Source organism: Sylvia atricapilla, chromosome 1, assembly GCF_009819655.1.
Source record: "Sylvia atricapilla isolate bSylAtr1 chromosome 1, bSylAtr1.pri, whole genome shotgun sequence".
NCBI lineage: Eukaryota > Metazoa > Chordata > Aves > Passeriformes > Sylviidae > Sylvia > Sylvia atricapilla.
Genome location: NC_089140.1, coordinates 28,976,409 through 28,992,696, shown reverse-complemented (window position 1 = coordinate 28,992,696; position 16,288 = coordinate 28,976,409). Strand labels below are relative to the sequence as shown.

General features: G+C 35.3%; 1 protein-coding gene across 1 annotated transcript in view; it reads left to right on the top strand.

Moving 5' to 3' along the window:
- The window catches only part of AGMO (alkylglycerol monooxygenase), a 187,002-nt gene that overhangs the window by 104,321 nt on the left and 66,393 nt on the right, over positions 1-16,288 (top strand). The window contains 3 exon segments of the mRNA XM_066318219.1: positions 2,124-2,136; positions 2,979-3,061; positions 4,198-4,303. Coding sequence (XP_066174316.1) covers positions 2,124-2,136; positions 2,979-3,061; positions 4,198-4,303 — 202 coding nt within the window.

The following is a 16,288-nucleotide window of genomic DNA, read 5'->3' as shown; positions in this document are numbered from 1 at the left end:
CAGCACATACTGACTATAAGGAGTTTTACAAATAGCTAGTGTTTAAAATAGTATAGTTCAAGGAGGAGTATGTCTGAAAAGAAATGGAAATTGGCCTGAAAAAACAAGTCTGTAAAATAAGATCACACCTGTCTCAGGTAGTTATTATGCCAAAGAACCTTATATAGCATTTTAACCATTTAAAGATAAAGGCTTGTTTACATTTGAGTTTGATTTTTTTTAACAAATCATAAGGTTGCTTCAGTTCTGATTTATGAACAGATATTAAAATGCATTTTTATTACCCTTTTTTTTGCCAGAACTCCATGTTTAAAACTCTTCTGAAATTTACTAATTTTCTTTCAAGTTCTTAGCCTGCACTTTATTCTTCTGTGGTAGATAAATGTGGGGGATAATTTTAATTCTTTTTCCTATTCTAGTAATGTAAATAAAATGTATCTTAAAGCTAAGAAAAAAGTCCTTGATAGGAGTTATGAGTAAAACCACCACTAAGATATGGCCCAAAATTATCTGCTTTTGGGAAGGGTTTCCATCATCCACTCAAATCCAACTCTTAATGCAGTACCGAATTTACTCTTTAGGCTTGCAATCTAGCTAATGGCAATAAATTGAATTCCCAAAGTTCTTAGGTTATTCCCACATTCCCAATGTTCTCTTTCCATGAGTTTCAGCAAAAGCTTAGGTTAATGACAGGTGCTAAGGTACTTCAGTGAACTTAAAGGCAGGTAGAATGAATCAGCATTATTTTATCTGCTGGTATTAGTTTTCTGCAGTTGGAGTCATGAGGAAACCCAAATGCCTGGGACAAGCTAGACAGCTTGGGAACACTGGAAAGGCAGAAAAGTTTAAAATCATGCAGCTCTTTAAAACTGGGAACTAGTTCATAGCATATGCTGTTGAATCCTTCCTGAAGACAAGTATTAGCTCTTGTATGAAAACCATTGCTGTTTCATTCATTTTTCTTCCACAAAGTGTGATTTTAGCCATATCTTGTAATGTAGCAATTCCATGACTTGCTGGAAATCTGGATTTGATATTTAGTTCTCTTCCCTGCCTAAGAAGATCCAAACCTTGCTTCTCAGAATAGAGCTCTACCACTGTCTAAGGCAGTCTGCAAGAGACCCTGATGCATCACAGTGGAAACAAAGAAAAATCAGACTCCCCCTAGCAAGAATGAGAAGCTTTTAAAAAGATGTAATTTTTCAACTTAAAAAAACGTTCTTTAAGGAGAAAAATCTCGAATTTCAGTCTTCGTTCCCTGGAAAACTCCTTTCTTAGACAAGTAACAATCATTGAAAAGCCTATCAAAGAATTTCTATGAAATTTATGGATGAGTTCCCTTATGCCTGTGCCAAATCATATTTTTCTTTATTCACTTCTTGAATTTTTGTATGACCCAGTTTGTACAGGAAGCTGAAGTGGAAGCTGAACTCAGTGTGGCTAGATGAGCAGTTGAAGCAATCCTCATTTAATTAAATTCAAATAGAGTCCATGCCTGATTTTTACAAAAAAAGCTCTGTCCAAGCGTTCTGTCACTACAAAACAAATTTCTCCTGTTGCTAACGATGAAAAGTTTATCACAAGGAGGAATGGAACAGATTGGTAATGTGGAAATGCAGTAGTAAGTTTGACTCTCACCTGGTACAAATCTGTGCAACAGAGTGACTTGACAGGTGTCATTTGTGAGAATTGTGCTCTGGCTTGTAAACTGGTCAGGCTGCTGTTTAGCTTGCTCATGGCTGGGATTGAGTTTTCTTTGTTCAATAACTGTTGAGGATATCTAAGTAGGTGTTTGTGATGCTTCAGTAAAACAACAGAAATCTGCTCAGACTGAGTGTGTGGTTTGATGTGTTTTGCAAACATGGACTCTAAGTTCACACAGCTGTAAAACTTGAGAATATCCTCCTGTGGCCTCCCATGCTCACAGATACTTACCTTAGATCTCTTTGAGGGGTTGGGGCCATGACCGAAGGAAGTTGGGCATGTCACTGAATGGGATTTATTGAAATCAGGGTAGACATTTGTGGAGTTTTATTTTTCCAAAGCCTGAAAATAAAGTGCAAGATGCTGTTCATAAACTCTTTTGCTGCTGAAGCAAGAAAAGATTTCTATAACTCAGTCAGATCCACTACTTCTGTTTTGTTTTGTTTTGTTTTAATAAAAAAACCAAAACCTTTTCAAAAGTAATATTTGAAACAAAATCAGGGAGGGAAAAAGAAAACTGACTAAATATTTTTCAAAGGCAGTTGTGTAGAATGCAAAATAAATACTAAATTTAAAAAAATTCGAACTTTGCAATCAAAATAATTTCTGTTTTTCTGAATTTTGCTTATGTCATTTTGATGTAAATTTTAAGGACAGAAGTCCTCATGCTGCAATTCACCCAAGTACTCATGCACATGTTAATGTTTAAAGTGTTTTAAGTCTAATTGAAGTTAATGATATGTGCTAGAAAGTTTTTCTGTCTTGGGAACCAAGTGTCAAGTTGTCGTGAAGGAAAAACGTTCATTTTGTTTCTTCTTAAATATAATCATGTAATGTGAGTTGTTATTCTCATGAGTACATTGGCTTTTGCATCCATTGGGATTCAGAGATGGCTATTGTAAAGACCTGGTAAAGTAACATGAAATTTAAAGAACAGGGCTGCTGGGAGTTTTATCTAGAAATAAGTTTTTTCCCTCTTGAGTAGAGTCAAAAAGAAATCAAGTAACTTCGGGGAAATAATGCATAAGACAGAAGGTGATAACATTAAACATTAGTTTGGAAATGCAGCATTCAGGATACAACCGTGAAGGTGGTTACTCCAGGTATGAGTGCTATCTGTAGCAGATACTTTTCTTCTAAAATTTAAAGTAGAAAATTACTTTAAAAGGGGACACTAGCTTCACTTAAAGAGTGAGTTGAAGCTACTGTTCCATAAAAACTCCATTTCTCTAAAAAATTACTCTAAATGAAATTTTTTGTCTGCCTTTTGACAGATGCTATCACAGGGAACAGTTCTCTTGAGAATTTGCTTTATCATTCTCTCCCTGGTATCTTTTGGACTGCTTATGGAGAACAAGTAAGATACAAAATATGTGGGGTTTTTTATTATTTCATTATGGATTATTTATAACTATATGTAAATCTCAGAAATTATATTGATAAAGAAATATTATTACTGAGACCCACACGTGGCTGTCTGTTAGACTAGCAAATAACACATGACTAGCCGACATCTAAATCCAGGATTGTTCCCATAGCAAGTAGTGACTATATCTGTATTGTCCCTTGCAGAAAAGTTAAGGGATGGGTTTGTCATGTCTTCCTCTGTGCTTGCATTTATTGGGTCTGGGTTTGAGACAATGGCAGGTGAGTGGGGCCTGCCAGCTGTCTGAGGCTGTTCAGGGTCAGATTGTGCGAGCCCTGTGTAGGTCACAGTTGGTGCCAGATACGGTGATAGTATATGAAGAGCACATGGTGTAGCTCATGTAGGCCCAGAATCATGTGAAAGATGGTGTAGACTTGAGACTGAACTTAATCAGTATGGCTTCAAATGAAATTGTATCTTGAATTCACCAGGCCAGTGAGATACATTATGAAGTAGTCCATATGGGCACTGTGGCCATAAAGAGTAAGTTCCATCCGCAGTTTCTTACAAAGAAGTTATTTGCCCTGACAGAGAAGCAATATGGAATAGAAGTTTCCTTGGAGACTGAGGTGCCAGTACTGCTTTGCACCTTCTGGTCATTATGTTTTCAGAAGGGAATGGCTTTCACTTTTAAAGACAGAACAGTTTAATTCAGGATAGATGAAAATCTGTCAATATACCAGACATGTGAATAAACTAGGAAGTTATTAAAGAGTAATTAGTAAAAATTTACCTAAATAGACAACTGAAAAGATTCTGAACTACTTATGTAGCAGTTTTTAGAATTTTGTTGTGGTGATTTTTGAGATCAAAGGACAGTAACTAAATATACACCTCCATTTGTGTTAGTTCAATTATGTTTTGCAAGTATGGGTATTCCCACCACCAGCAAATTTATGGTTGTAAGGCCATGTAAGTTATATAGCATAAAAACCTCACTATAAGTTTAAGAAAGATGACTTGATGTAAGTGCAGGACATCACAAACTAATTCTGTTTTCTCTTTTTCACTGAACTTAGCAAAGAAGAAAAGATTGGAGGTTAATCTGAATTGATTCCTTTTTCTAGGTCCACTGCAGGAATTTTGGAAATCATCCGCTGTTTAGTCTTCATAGGTGTTTACAAACTTGGCTACTTTAGGAGTCAGTTTTCCTTCTTGGGCTATGCATATGAGGTAAGACATTTATTTTAAAATGTCTGTGCTTGTTATTCTAGATTTTTTATCTTTTTACAAAAAAACCCACTAAACATTTACATTGTTTTTTTTTTATTATTATTATGCTATTTGAATAGAGCATTATTTTTTTCTTATCTCATTATTTTCCACTATTTATGATTATTTTTTAAGACAGTTATTCAGGTTTGCTACTAAGATGCCTGTTTTCCTTGAAAAAAAGGTCATGTAAGAGTGCATTTACCACTTTTTGCAAAAAAAAAAAATTACTAGTGGCCACATGGTTTGAAGTGAATAATAGTAATGCATTCCTGAATTTGAATTGTTTAATTCTCCTTTTAAGGGAGAAATCTGAAAATTCCTGGAAGCTGGAAGACTTAAATATAAAATATTTTGCTCTGTATTAATCCTGTGCCTCAGGAAAAGACTTTTAGCCATTGACAAGGAGTGGATACAGGACTGAATAGACCTATGGTCTCATTAAGTGTGGTTACTTTTGTATTCTTAGCATTTACTTTTATCCTGTTCATGTATTCTGCTTTTTATTATTTTCCTTTTCAGTAGAGTTGATATTTCATATCTCTCATATATATTATCACAATAAAACAACAATAGTCACAGTTAGTACTCTTTTGGTTACCAGAAAATAATGGTTATTCATAATGAACAAGATTGTGAATGAGTGGCTGGATTTGTAGAACCTCAGCAGAAAGTTACTCTTTGGCTTAAAATCAGAAAAAAGAAATCAAATAAAACAGTAGGGACTGAGGCTTAAACAAGGTCAAAATGGTTCCTTTGACTTCAAACATATGCAAAATTTATAGCATCTTTCCCAGTTGGAAGTTTCTGGTAGTGGTTTTGCTTCTCTGACTCTTCTAAGGGAAAAGGAAGTAGAAAAATGTAAAAAAAATCTACACTACTGTGGGTCTGGGAGATTTTTCTGGTCTTTTTTGTTAGTTTGGGTTTTTTTGGTTTTTTGTTTTGTTGGGCAGTTTTTTGTTTGGGTTTTCTTTGTTTGTTTGTTTCTTTGTTTTGGGGGGGGGATTTTTGCCTGGGCTGGAAAACAATGGTTATTAGACAATATTTAAAACTAGATAAATGCCGCTAATTGAGAATTTTTAAATTCTCCCCCTGCCTGCTTATTACATTGTCAAAGCTTTGGTGTATTAATCCTTTTACCAATATTGGTAAACTAAACCAATTAATTATTGGTTCTTGAATTCCTTTGATAGAAGTCTGCAAGAATTCAACAGGTATTTAAAGATATTTACTTAAATAAAATTTGGAAAATGTTTGTAAAATTTCCTGAGTAGCCTAATACAGTAGAAGGGCTTGAGATAAAAAATTCTGAAATTTTGGAACTATTTATCTTGTCCTTGAGACATAGCTTTCAGACTTCTGGGTATTCTAAGTGAACTCTGGGAGAATTATGTCATAATATGTACCTCAGTAGCTGCCCTGCTGGTACTGTTCTTTATTCTTATATAAAAGTGTCTTTTACTAAAAAATGAGTAGAAGAAAAATATTAGATTATTATTCCTATTTTTTATAGGGAATTCTATAACTTCCTTTTCTTTCATGAAGAAGATAATAAAATTGAGTGGTTCTTGCTCTGTTCTTTACATATTTCTGTCATTAAAAGAAATACTTTATTGTCATCTTCTCTACTGTACTTTCCTATGCTTTCTTCCTTTTTTTTTATTATTTTGTCCTTCATATTACAGTTCTTTGTTGTTCTCTTTTTAGTCCTTGGATTGACGCTGACTATGTATTCCATGTTTAACAAGAGACAGGACTACTTTGCTCACAATGTTTCTTTGACAATACTGAAAAAAGTGTCTTTCAAATAATTTGCTCTTGGGCAGACCAGAATAGATAATGTTTCTGAGTGATGCCAATATTTCTACATTTGACATCACAAATCAACAATTCAATTATATCAATAGCTTTTTTGATCATAGAATCATAGAACGATGTAATAGTTTGGGTATGAAGTATAAAGATCTTCTAATCCAATCCCCTGCAATTAGCAGAGACATCTTCAACTACATCAGGTTGCTCTGAGCCCTGGTCAACCTGATCTCTTGAAAATTTCCTGGGATGAGGCAACTACCACCTCACTGGACAATTTGTTCCAGTGCTTCACCATTTTCACAATAAAATATGTTTTCCTTTTTGTAGTCTGAAAATTTGTAATGAACTTCAAAGTGTTTCCCATTTTGAAATAAATGACCTGCTTTTAAAATAAGTTTATCTTTTTCTCCCAATGCATTATACTGGTAGGCATGTTCTTGTGGGTCTAATGGAATTTATGTAAAAGAAAAAATCTGAGATGTTGCTGGAGATTTGTCAATTCATGTTGAAAAGTCTTCAAACATTATTTTTCTACCTCAATACTGATGTGATCATTTTGAAACAGCAGTACCAGAAAACATAAGAAATACATAAACAGATGGTTTCCCCAGAAGTTAGGACTAAAATTTATCCTAAAAAATGTTTCTGTTCATCATTCCAAGCTATTTATCCTTCGTAATATAATAACACAGGTAATCTGCTTGATTGTAAAGTTCCATTGCTCTGTTTCACTTTCACATTCTCTTACAAATTTTAAGAGGTGTAAATTAAAACATTTATTTAATAATTTTGCTTTCCTCATCTAAATATCCCCTCTTTAACATACAACTAGATTTAGCTGACTTTGATCTTTTTAATTTATTATTTCTAGTAATCATAACCTGTAATGTGCTCAAAAATGTTCCCTTTACATCTTCATCCTTATGTGTTACCAAATTAACAAGTTATCCAGTGTTCAAGAATGAAAGCACAACATCATGTAGAAGAGTTTGTGTTGACTTTTTCTATAAATTATGCCTTCAAGGCCATAATTATTAAAGGACGAAGAAGTGTTTCAAGGATTTAACAAACAATTATTTCTCAGAATTCTTAAGTTAATGGTGCACATTGCAGCAGATATGTGGGAGACTGATATTACTAATAACATGTTCAATCATTAGTGAAAAAGTATGTTACTATTTTTGATATGTGGGGAGGATTTTCTGCTACTATTTTTCATATGTTCCTATTTCTCAAGACTACTTTAGAACCACTAGATAAGACTTCTAAAAAACATATCCAATTTGGGGGGTATTCTAGCTACCAAAAATAGGTGCTTTCAACTGAAAATGATTGTGTTTGGCTCATAAGAAGGTTTGACAATTATCAGAATTACTACATTGGAAGAACGTCTTCTGGGGGGAAACTAAATGGGGAATAAAGAAGAAATTAGAGAAAAGTAGGGGGTCAGTGAGAGAAGGGAGGAGAACAGAGGAAACAAGGAGCAAGCCTTTCCCACTTTGCCATTAGATTAGCTCAGGTGGGCTTCAAAAAAGCAGCTGAAATGGCAATCTGAGCAGAAGGAGCAGTCCTGCCCTCTGGTTCCATCATCTTCCCCTTCTTGCTGCCCTGCTAACTGACTTTGGTAGCTGGGCTGACTTAGCCAGACAAAGATTTTTTTTCAGGTAAGTGATGCAACTTGCTGTGGAGCAAGAAAGTTTTTTAATGCTAAGGCTCAGGGAAGGAGGAAGCAAAATGGTGTTATAGGTATATAAGAAGGAAAGAAAGAAAGACTTCTGCGTTTACTGAAGCTATGATCTTAATATGTTGTTTTGTGCAGTGAAGTAAAAACAGCATTGGTTCCATTGATACTTTGAAGTTGTGTGTTACCAGATTTGGTTCCTTAAGAAAATTACATTATTTTTCTGATCACTTAAATATATTGTCCTCTCTGCTATTGTATTTGAATTCATTCTGTGATATACTCCTGGGGACCTCTCCTGGTGTCCTTTTCTTCTCCAAGAAAATAACTTGAAGCTATCATCACTAGAAAAGTAACCACAGGAGGTGGAACAGTGTACATTCCTCAGCATGCACTTTCTGTTCCTTTTCCTGTATGTATTTCATATGGATGATTAGGTGAATGTGGAGGGGAGAGGGAGTGAACTTTTTAGTTGTTGTTTCTTTGACCTTTTATGTTTTATCTGTTTATTTAAGAAAAAAGTGGTGATATGAAGAAATTTTTATCTTAAGAAAGTTATTTCTTGGGTGGAGGTCAGTGAAAACCTCAGTGACAGGGAATATATTTGACTGGTTTGAAGAGCTGGTATGTTTCTTTTGAGAGTCTGTGCTGCCACATCCTATACTAGTTAGCTTTCTTTAGGCTGATTACTTCATGCCTGCGTAATGTGATGATTGTGCGTCTGACTAAAGCCAAATCATTTTCTGTCAGACTGGGCCTGGAGCCTCCTAACCACCTGGAGGTAGCAGAAAACATTGCTTGTGTGTTCAGTTATGTGACGGTTCAGCAGGCACGATATGTAAAAATAAATCTGTGATGATGGTCCACCTCTTTAAAGTGTTTCCATCCAACTGCTCTGGTTTGGCATCAGCCAGCGTATTCCATGAGCTGCATTTGGTCAAGCACTGGCTGTTATTTGACAGTAGTACTAATGAGGAGCAAGTAGAAATGAGAGCCATTGACATGTTGTTGGAACTCTTGTTTTAAATATTTTCACCAACTCTCATAGTAGCTGCAATTCAGGCTAGGAGTGAGGAAGAGGGAGGAGGAAATAGATGCATCTCGATGTGTTTATCTTTTACCTTTGTTGTAGCTAAGGCATTGTATCTGAGAGTAAATCTTTTCATCCTGACATCTGCATTGCAACCTAATGAGCTGCCTGGGTATGCCATGTTGACTGGCATGTGTTAATTTACAGGTAGGAAAGTCAAAAAATCTAGGACAATTTTCATGGTGGAAAAGAGAGAAAAAGGGAGGTTTTATACATGTGTGATGTTTTAAATTAATAAGTTGTTTTCTTTTCTGTTTTATATGGGCATGTGGTACGTTAGAAGTATAACCAGCTTTGTAAGATATACAAAACCTTGTGCTGCAGGGTGTAATTCAGTCCTTAACTAATGAAGGTAGAAATGAGCTTTATTGTGGTCAAATTGTTTATTTACTCCTCTAGAGTATCTAAACTTGGTAAATGCAGCTGTTCCAAAAACTTTTGGAGACAGTTTTCTGTACCAAATGGACTGTTTCTCTGATCTTTAATGCAATGCTGGTATTTCTTATGGCATAGGATCTAATTGGTCTGGATAAAATATAAAATATCTCTTTATTAGAGAACTGATTTACACAGTATCCTGTGTTCCACAGAAGCCCCTCTTAATGTGATATATTATCACACTACTTAATTCTCCTTTCATCGTACAAAGAGTTGCTGTTACCTCACTTATTTCTTAGTATAATTTAGCAGTGTTGGAATACTGACTTATGAGTACAGACATAAAACAAACATTTACTAATAAGAACTTATTTCCACATCAGCGATAGTTTTCTGCTCTTTCAAGCATTTTTTCTTGGTCTCTCGGTAAGATCATCTGTGCCACATTTCAAAGAGCCACGTATCCCATATTTGGTTTCCATTAAGGTGAAAGCTCCATGCCCTGTGCTATGATTTATGACCTCAGCATTTATGCAGTCTCTGTGCCCTAACTAGATTGGCTGGTGTATTTCAAATGTATTTCAGAAATTAAACTAGGGATGGAAGGAAACTCTGTTGCCTATGATAAAAAGCCTTGTCAACACACATGGAATTAAACAAACACACGTTGTAATAGTTTTTTTCTATGTTAGCTTCATTCAGAAAAGTTTGCTATGCCATGCAGTGTATCCCAGGGACTGGACTTGTAATATTCTTGACAACTGCCCTAAGGGGAATAATGTCCCTTAGAAAAAGTCACAGTAAAATCTGGCAGTAGATTAAGTTAGTTTCCACTTAGGTGTGACAGCAGAGTCATTACTGATTTTAGACTTAGCCAGTTTGAGAGTTGGCTTCACCACCATCAACTAAGGATTGTGATGTATAGTTCCAGATGCTCTGGCCAATTGACCGTAAAATTGCTCTGCATTTCTGGCAGAGCAGTTGAGCTGGAGCTTTTAAAATCTCCACTCCCTGAGCTCAACACCCTTCCCCCTCTGCTTAAAAGCTGCTCATTATTCTTCTTCTGCCCGCTGATCTTAGCAAAAGAAAAACTTCTGGAATCAATTAGAAGTGTCTGCACTTGATGAGATTTGCACGTGAGTTTGGAATTGTGAGGCTTTGATAGTGTCAGCCAACAGCTGCAGTTTCAGGTGGTAAAATCGGGGAAGGAATTTTCCAGGGTTTATTTACAATCATAAAATAAAACAAAAATCAAGACAAGTTGGAAACCATCTGAAGTATTGTTAAAATGAAGCCTGAGTTGGGTTATATATTTATTTTGTCTGAAAAAAAAAGTAAACTGGCAGTTTATCAGGATCTTTTCAATTACCTTGCAATTACTAGGCTGTATAGAGCAGCTGTAATAAAATGCAAGCTATGGTCTGCTTGCTGTAGTTTTACCTATGAAAGAAGCATCTGCTATTACTTTTGTCACTTTAATTGTTTGACAAGACAAGGCAGTAGTCATACTTAATAGAAATCAGAAGCATGTAGTCAAAGATAAAGCAAAGGTAGTACTCTGAACATAGAAAATATGTGTTCACATGTACTGACTGAAATTTTGTGTTTTCTTCTGTCAACACTTGCACTTATAGTTTTCTATCTCTTCTTATCCCATAGTAGTCAATGATTGACATGTAGCTGTATGCAGTGTTTCCATTTTAAAGGTAACAGCCATGCCAATGAGATTATTAATGTTCTGTCGTATATCTGAGGGTGTCTGCAAAAATGAAGCTCTTCTATTTCACACATCTTGTTACTGATCTGATTTGGTTTGTAAGTCAAAGCACAATTTTTCTATAAGCCGGTAATGCTACAAACCCTGTCAAAGTGCATTCTTTTCTACATCATAATAACACATGGACAATGATAGAGATCTCCATACTAGCGAATTGCTTCACCAATATTAGTCCCTAGTGACAACTGACATATTTCACATTGGTAGGTGTTTGTCTGTATAACTGTAGTTTGCAGTACTAGAGGTTTTTGTTTGGGTTTTTTTTTGCGTTTATTTGTTTGTGTTTTGGTTTGCTTTGTTTTTCTCTTTCTTTTGAGGGGGTGGGGGGCTTTGGATTAGGGTGGGATTTTTTGTTTTGGGGTTTTTTTGATTTTTGGGGATTTTTTTTTGTTGTTTTTTTTGTTTTGGTTTTTTTTTTTTTTTTTTTTTTTTTTTTTTTTTTTTTTTTTTTTTGGTTTGTTGTTTTTTTTTTTTTTTTTTTTTTTTTTTTTTTTTTTTTTTTTTTGTTAATGCCCAAATGCATAAATTTGTTTCATACCTGGTTTTTCCACAGATGTGGAAGACTCATGTTTCCTACTCTTGACAGAGCCATTTGCTTGTTGATCACTTCACACTCTCATAAATTTTACATACAAAGTTGATTTAAAGATGTCATGTACAGTACATTGCAATGTCTAAGAGTCAAAGGTAGGCCAGGATGGGCAGTCTGTGTGTCCTGAATGAAAGACTTGTGGAGATTCCCCTTCCATGCCGGTTGTGTGGGGAGTCTGAGATGCAGTCTGAGAAATGCAGAAGGTATCTCCCAGCCATGAAGAACACCTCTGGGTTGGGAGCCTTCCAGCACCACTGTGCATGGCCAGAATGTATGTATTCTTTGGGCTGTCTTTAGCCCATCAAGCTCACCCTTGTCAGCTCAGCCTGGTATGCAAAATTAGTAAAGTACTTTGCAAAATTAGACAGCTTACCTCCAAAGCTATTGTAACCGGCAGGTGGAAATTATCCTAAAGAGAGAAGACTGGTATCTGTGTTCCCACAACCACAAATGACTTAGTTTGAATTTTATCTTCAAACATGATAGGCTGAGCAATTGAATTAACTTTTAAGAGATACAAGCTTTAATGAAAAACGCTGTTTCTTATGTGGAAGACATCTGTGTTGGGGACATACAAGGTGACCACAAAAAATCAACCTAATTTTGAAAATATTTGGACATTTCTATCTGTTACAGTTTTGATAGAGAAATTCAAATATTAAAAATGCATGCAGACTAGGATTTCTCAATATTTCCATCTTGCAAGGAAAATGGTAGAAGACTCTTCTTCCCATAGATGTCCCTTCCCACTTCTGTAACAGTGAGCAGAACATGGCCGCTATGAAAATTTAACATTTCTGCAACAGAATGTCTGTGTAGGACACACAGATTTGGACTGTAATTTAGCCCATTGGAAATCTAAGTCAATACATTTGTGTAGGAAAGCAGAAAATAATTCAAAAAATTCTATAATATGTTTTATTACTTTTTAAAAATCATAAATGCTATCTTTGGTTCGGTCAATTTTTTTCAGAAGCTTCTTGTGAGCAACAAAGAAAGAAAAGCACAATACAAGTTGAGCCTCTGTTTTCCTACTAGCAGCACCTGAAATAACTACAGAGAATGAAAACTAGTTCATGACATCTGGGCAATTGCTTGCTAAATTCTAACCAGCCAGTGCCTTTTGTCTAAAGTGGGCAATAGATTAGTAAGAGAAAATCAAGCCATTATCTGTGCTGTGATTCATTTCCTTTATTACTGCCTTGTTATAGCATTCCCCTGTACAAATTCTGTTTTCTGTGATGTTTAGAGTCATGGAATAAGGGATATAGAGAAAGCAACAATGCTATATTTGATTTTATGTTTGGGTATTACACAGCACAAAGAGAATGTTTTATAATTTCCTTCTCCTGCCAATGCTAAATAAAAATTGCCTGATGAAAGAAGATTAGCAAATGCTGTGTTTAACAACTGATTACCAAATGCAGAGCACACAAAACACTTTGTATGTTTAGAAGTTAGAAATAGGTGTTATGAGAAAAAAGTAAATGTAAAGCTTTAGTTATCACTTGAAACCAAGGCAAAATAATACAACAACCCCCTAGAGTCTGGGAGTGATCACATCTGTCCTGACAGAATTTGTTTGGTTTATCTTCATGTGGAAACCATGAAATGTTTAAATAGGTTGTTTATTTTGCTGATTGGAAGCTAATACAGTTGAAGATGCCTGGTTTCAGTTTGAACATTCTAGGTTTTGTTTTATGGAGAAAGGGATGCTGCATGTTGTCCTTAGCTGTTACCTGAATTCATTACACAATTGCATATGACTATAACTCCCTAAATCTATTGATTTCTTCTCTTTTTGGCTTCATGTAGTTTGCCTACAAAGAATGGTCAGATACTAGGAAATGGCTGAAAGTGGTAGTGAAGCAGGATGCTAAGAGGTGGAGTCTGGACATCAACTCCATTGTTTTATACCTACTTGATAGCAATTTCTACTTTCTTTTGAGACCAACCTAGTTAGTTTATACCATTTTAGGGAAGATACCTGTCCCTGCACATGCATAAAAGGGCCTGTCCCACTTCTGCTTGCTGTGTAAGCAGTAAATAGAGTTGCCATTCATCATGGCTGAATTCCTGGTTAATTTTTTTCCAGGCTTAGAAGTGAAACCTATTAGTGAAACAGTTGCCTTATTTAGAAAAGTCAAGGGAGGGTTTTATATATACGTCTTTTTTAAAGTTCTTTGTAATTTTCAGCTGAGAGCATCATAGCACAGGATGAGAAGTGTTCAGGAGTATAATTCTAATATCTTCTTGGGCTATCTTTGCTTCTAATGAAAGTGTTGCTCTAAAGTGAATCCATTCCAAATATTGCTTTCCGTACTATGTGCATGGCTGGTAATTAGTTCCTGGGGTTATCTGAGGCTTCCTAAACTGCATCCTCAGACCATAAAACATGTAAAAAGCAGGAATCTGTCAGACTTGTGAATTGAACCTAAAAATGTGTTACCAAGATACCAACAACTGAGAAGAGCTTTTTGCTAGAAGCAACTTGCTAGAATTTGCCTTGCCTTCTGGAGAGCAGTCTAAAATGTTCAGTTCAGTTAAAAACCCATGTCATATGCTTTGATAAGCACTGAAAAAAAGTTGAGACTTTTCTAAATAAAAGGATACGGAACTTCTTACTCCTTCTCTTCCCTTTTATTACTTCTGCCTTTTTCTTTTTTTTTTTCTTTTTTTCCTATGTGTGAGAAATGAAAAGTTAGTAAAGGAAGATGGAGAGGATTAAGGAAATCTTCTTCTTGTTCTCAAAACAAATAAAATAAAACCTATAAAATATTTCGAGGTCCATGAAAATTGGAAATCACTTATTTTACGAAATGTTAAGCCAAACACAAACAGGTGGGAGGTTAGAAGTGGGTAGTTAGAATGTGTCATCCTACCTGGGTTGATATACTTTTTTTCACTTTGTTTTGTTGGGGTTTTTTCACCCCACTATTATAAATTAACAGTCCAATAGCAGAACAAGTTATTGCCTGAAACAAAAGCATCTCACTCAAACTGCTTGGTTTAAAATAAAGTAAAAAAAATATTCAACTTTCTGTGAGCTCACTAATCTTGAAATAAGACATTTCAAGAAAAAAAAATTCTTTGTTTTAGTTCTCCCATCTCTGCTTCTAAGAGCAGAGTGCGATAAGTGAGCGTTTTGTCTAAGTGGCTATCTGAGGATCTTGCTGTTGAAAGTAAGAAGCTTTTCATTAACAGAGGGAAACTGGATATTTGAAAAAGCAAACACTGTCTAGTTTTAACACAGTTCTGGGTATTGGTAGAACATTAGCGCCTTGGATTCAGGTCAGCTTTGTCACACTGATTTTTTTTCAGTCATTTTACATTACTCAAGGGTAGCTCACTTGAAACAGATAAAGAATTCTAGAGTAATCTGATTAAAAATAGTAATAGAACCAATATTGTTATATAGCCCAAATTTTTATATAAATTGGTGCAATAGTATGATGTTTTCAGATCTCTTATTGGGCTATTTATCACCTTCTAAATAATTGCTAATTTCTGCCAAGTTCTTATAAAAAGTCTCAATCCACTAAATGAATCAAATCTGTTCATTCCAGTGAACTCCCGACTAGAAGAGAGTTAAGAAGGAGGAAACAGATTCTTTAGTGGATCCAGGTTTATTTTTTTGGCTTTGCAAGCTCTCTGACTTTCAAAACTTATTAGCATCAAATAAAAATCAAAAGTATCAGATTGCAAAAGTAACAAAAATAATAGCTGTGAAAGCAGCGTGCAGGCAAAATTGGTCCATTTTTCCTAGATTATCCAAATCTGCCCAACTAACTACTTTGAATCTTCTACTGTTCTATTTTGATCCTTTTGGAAATTAAATTGCACGATCTTTATGATTTTATTTTGCTTTGTGCAATAATCCATAATAATAAACTCTACACAGAAGCATATTTGGACATATATGCTAGTAATTTCAGAAAACCCATAATAGATTTGGCAGTGGAGAGTCTGCTTTTCAGAACTGCACATGTGTGGACAAATGTTTGCATCTTGGCTTAGACAGAGTCTTTGGAATGTAAATCGTCTTTGGAAAAATGTTGCTAAAGGAGAACTGTGTTGTTAGCTTAATTGCTAAGAAACAAGCTAGGGCTGATAACCTTGAAAATTCTGCTAAATGTCTACCTGTTAGAAGGAAAACTTAAAAAAAAACAGGTGTTGTGCCTTTAGCCCAAAATGTGGTCCTTTGGGAGAAGGATGTGAAAATGTATGCCTATCAAGTATATCATCAAATGGACAGATTAAAAGTATAGTAGAAAGGAAATGGCATGTGGGATGGCAGGCACACACTCTCCCCAGTCCATGAAGGGCGTCCATGGTCCAAAGGGTACCTGTAATGGTCTGGGAGAGAGAGTAAAGATGGAAAAGAGGGAGTATCTGTATATTCTCCCAAACTCTGTTATTACTTCATTCGTTAAGGATCTGAACTATTAGAAGTTGCTTATGTGAACTCACCCCTACAATAATGTAGAACTCATATTTTGCAAGGAGAGTGGGAAATGAGAGAAGAACCTCAGGTTTGTATGGTATATCTGCAATTATTAATGATCTTCTTTTACATCTTTCCAGCTCAGATGCCCTGATTTCTAAAGTCTTTA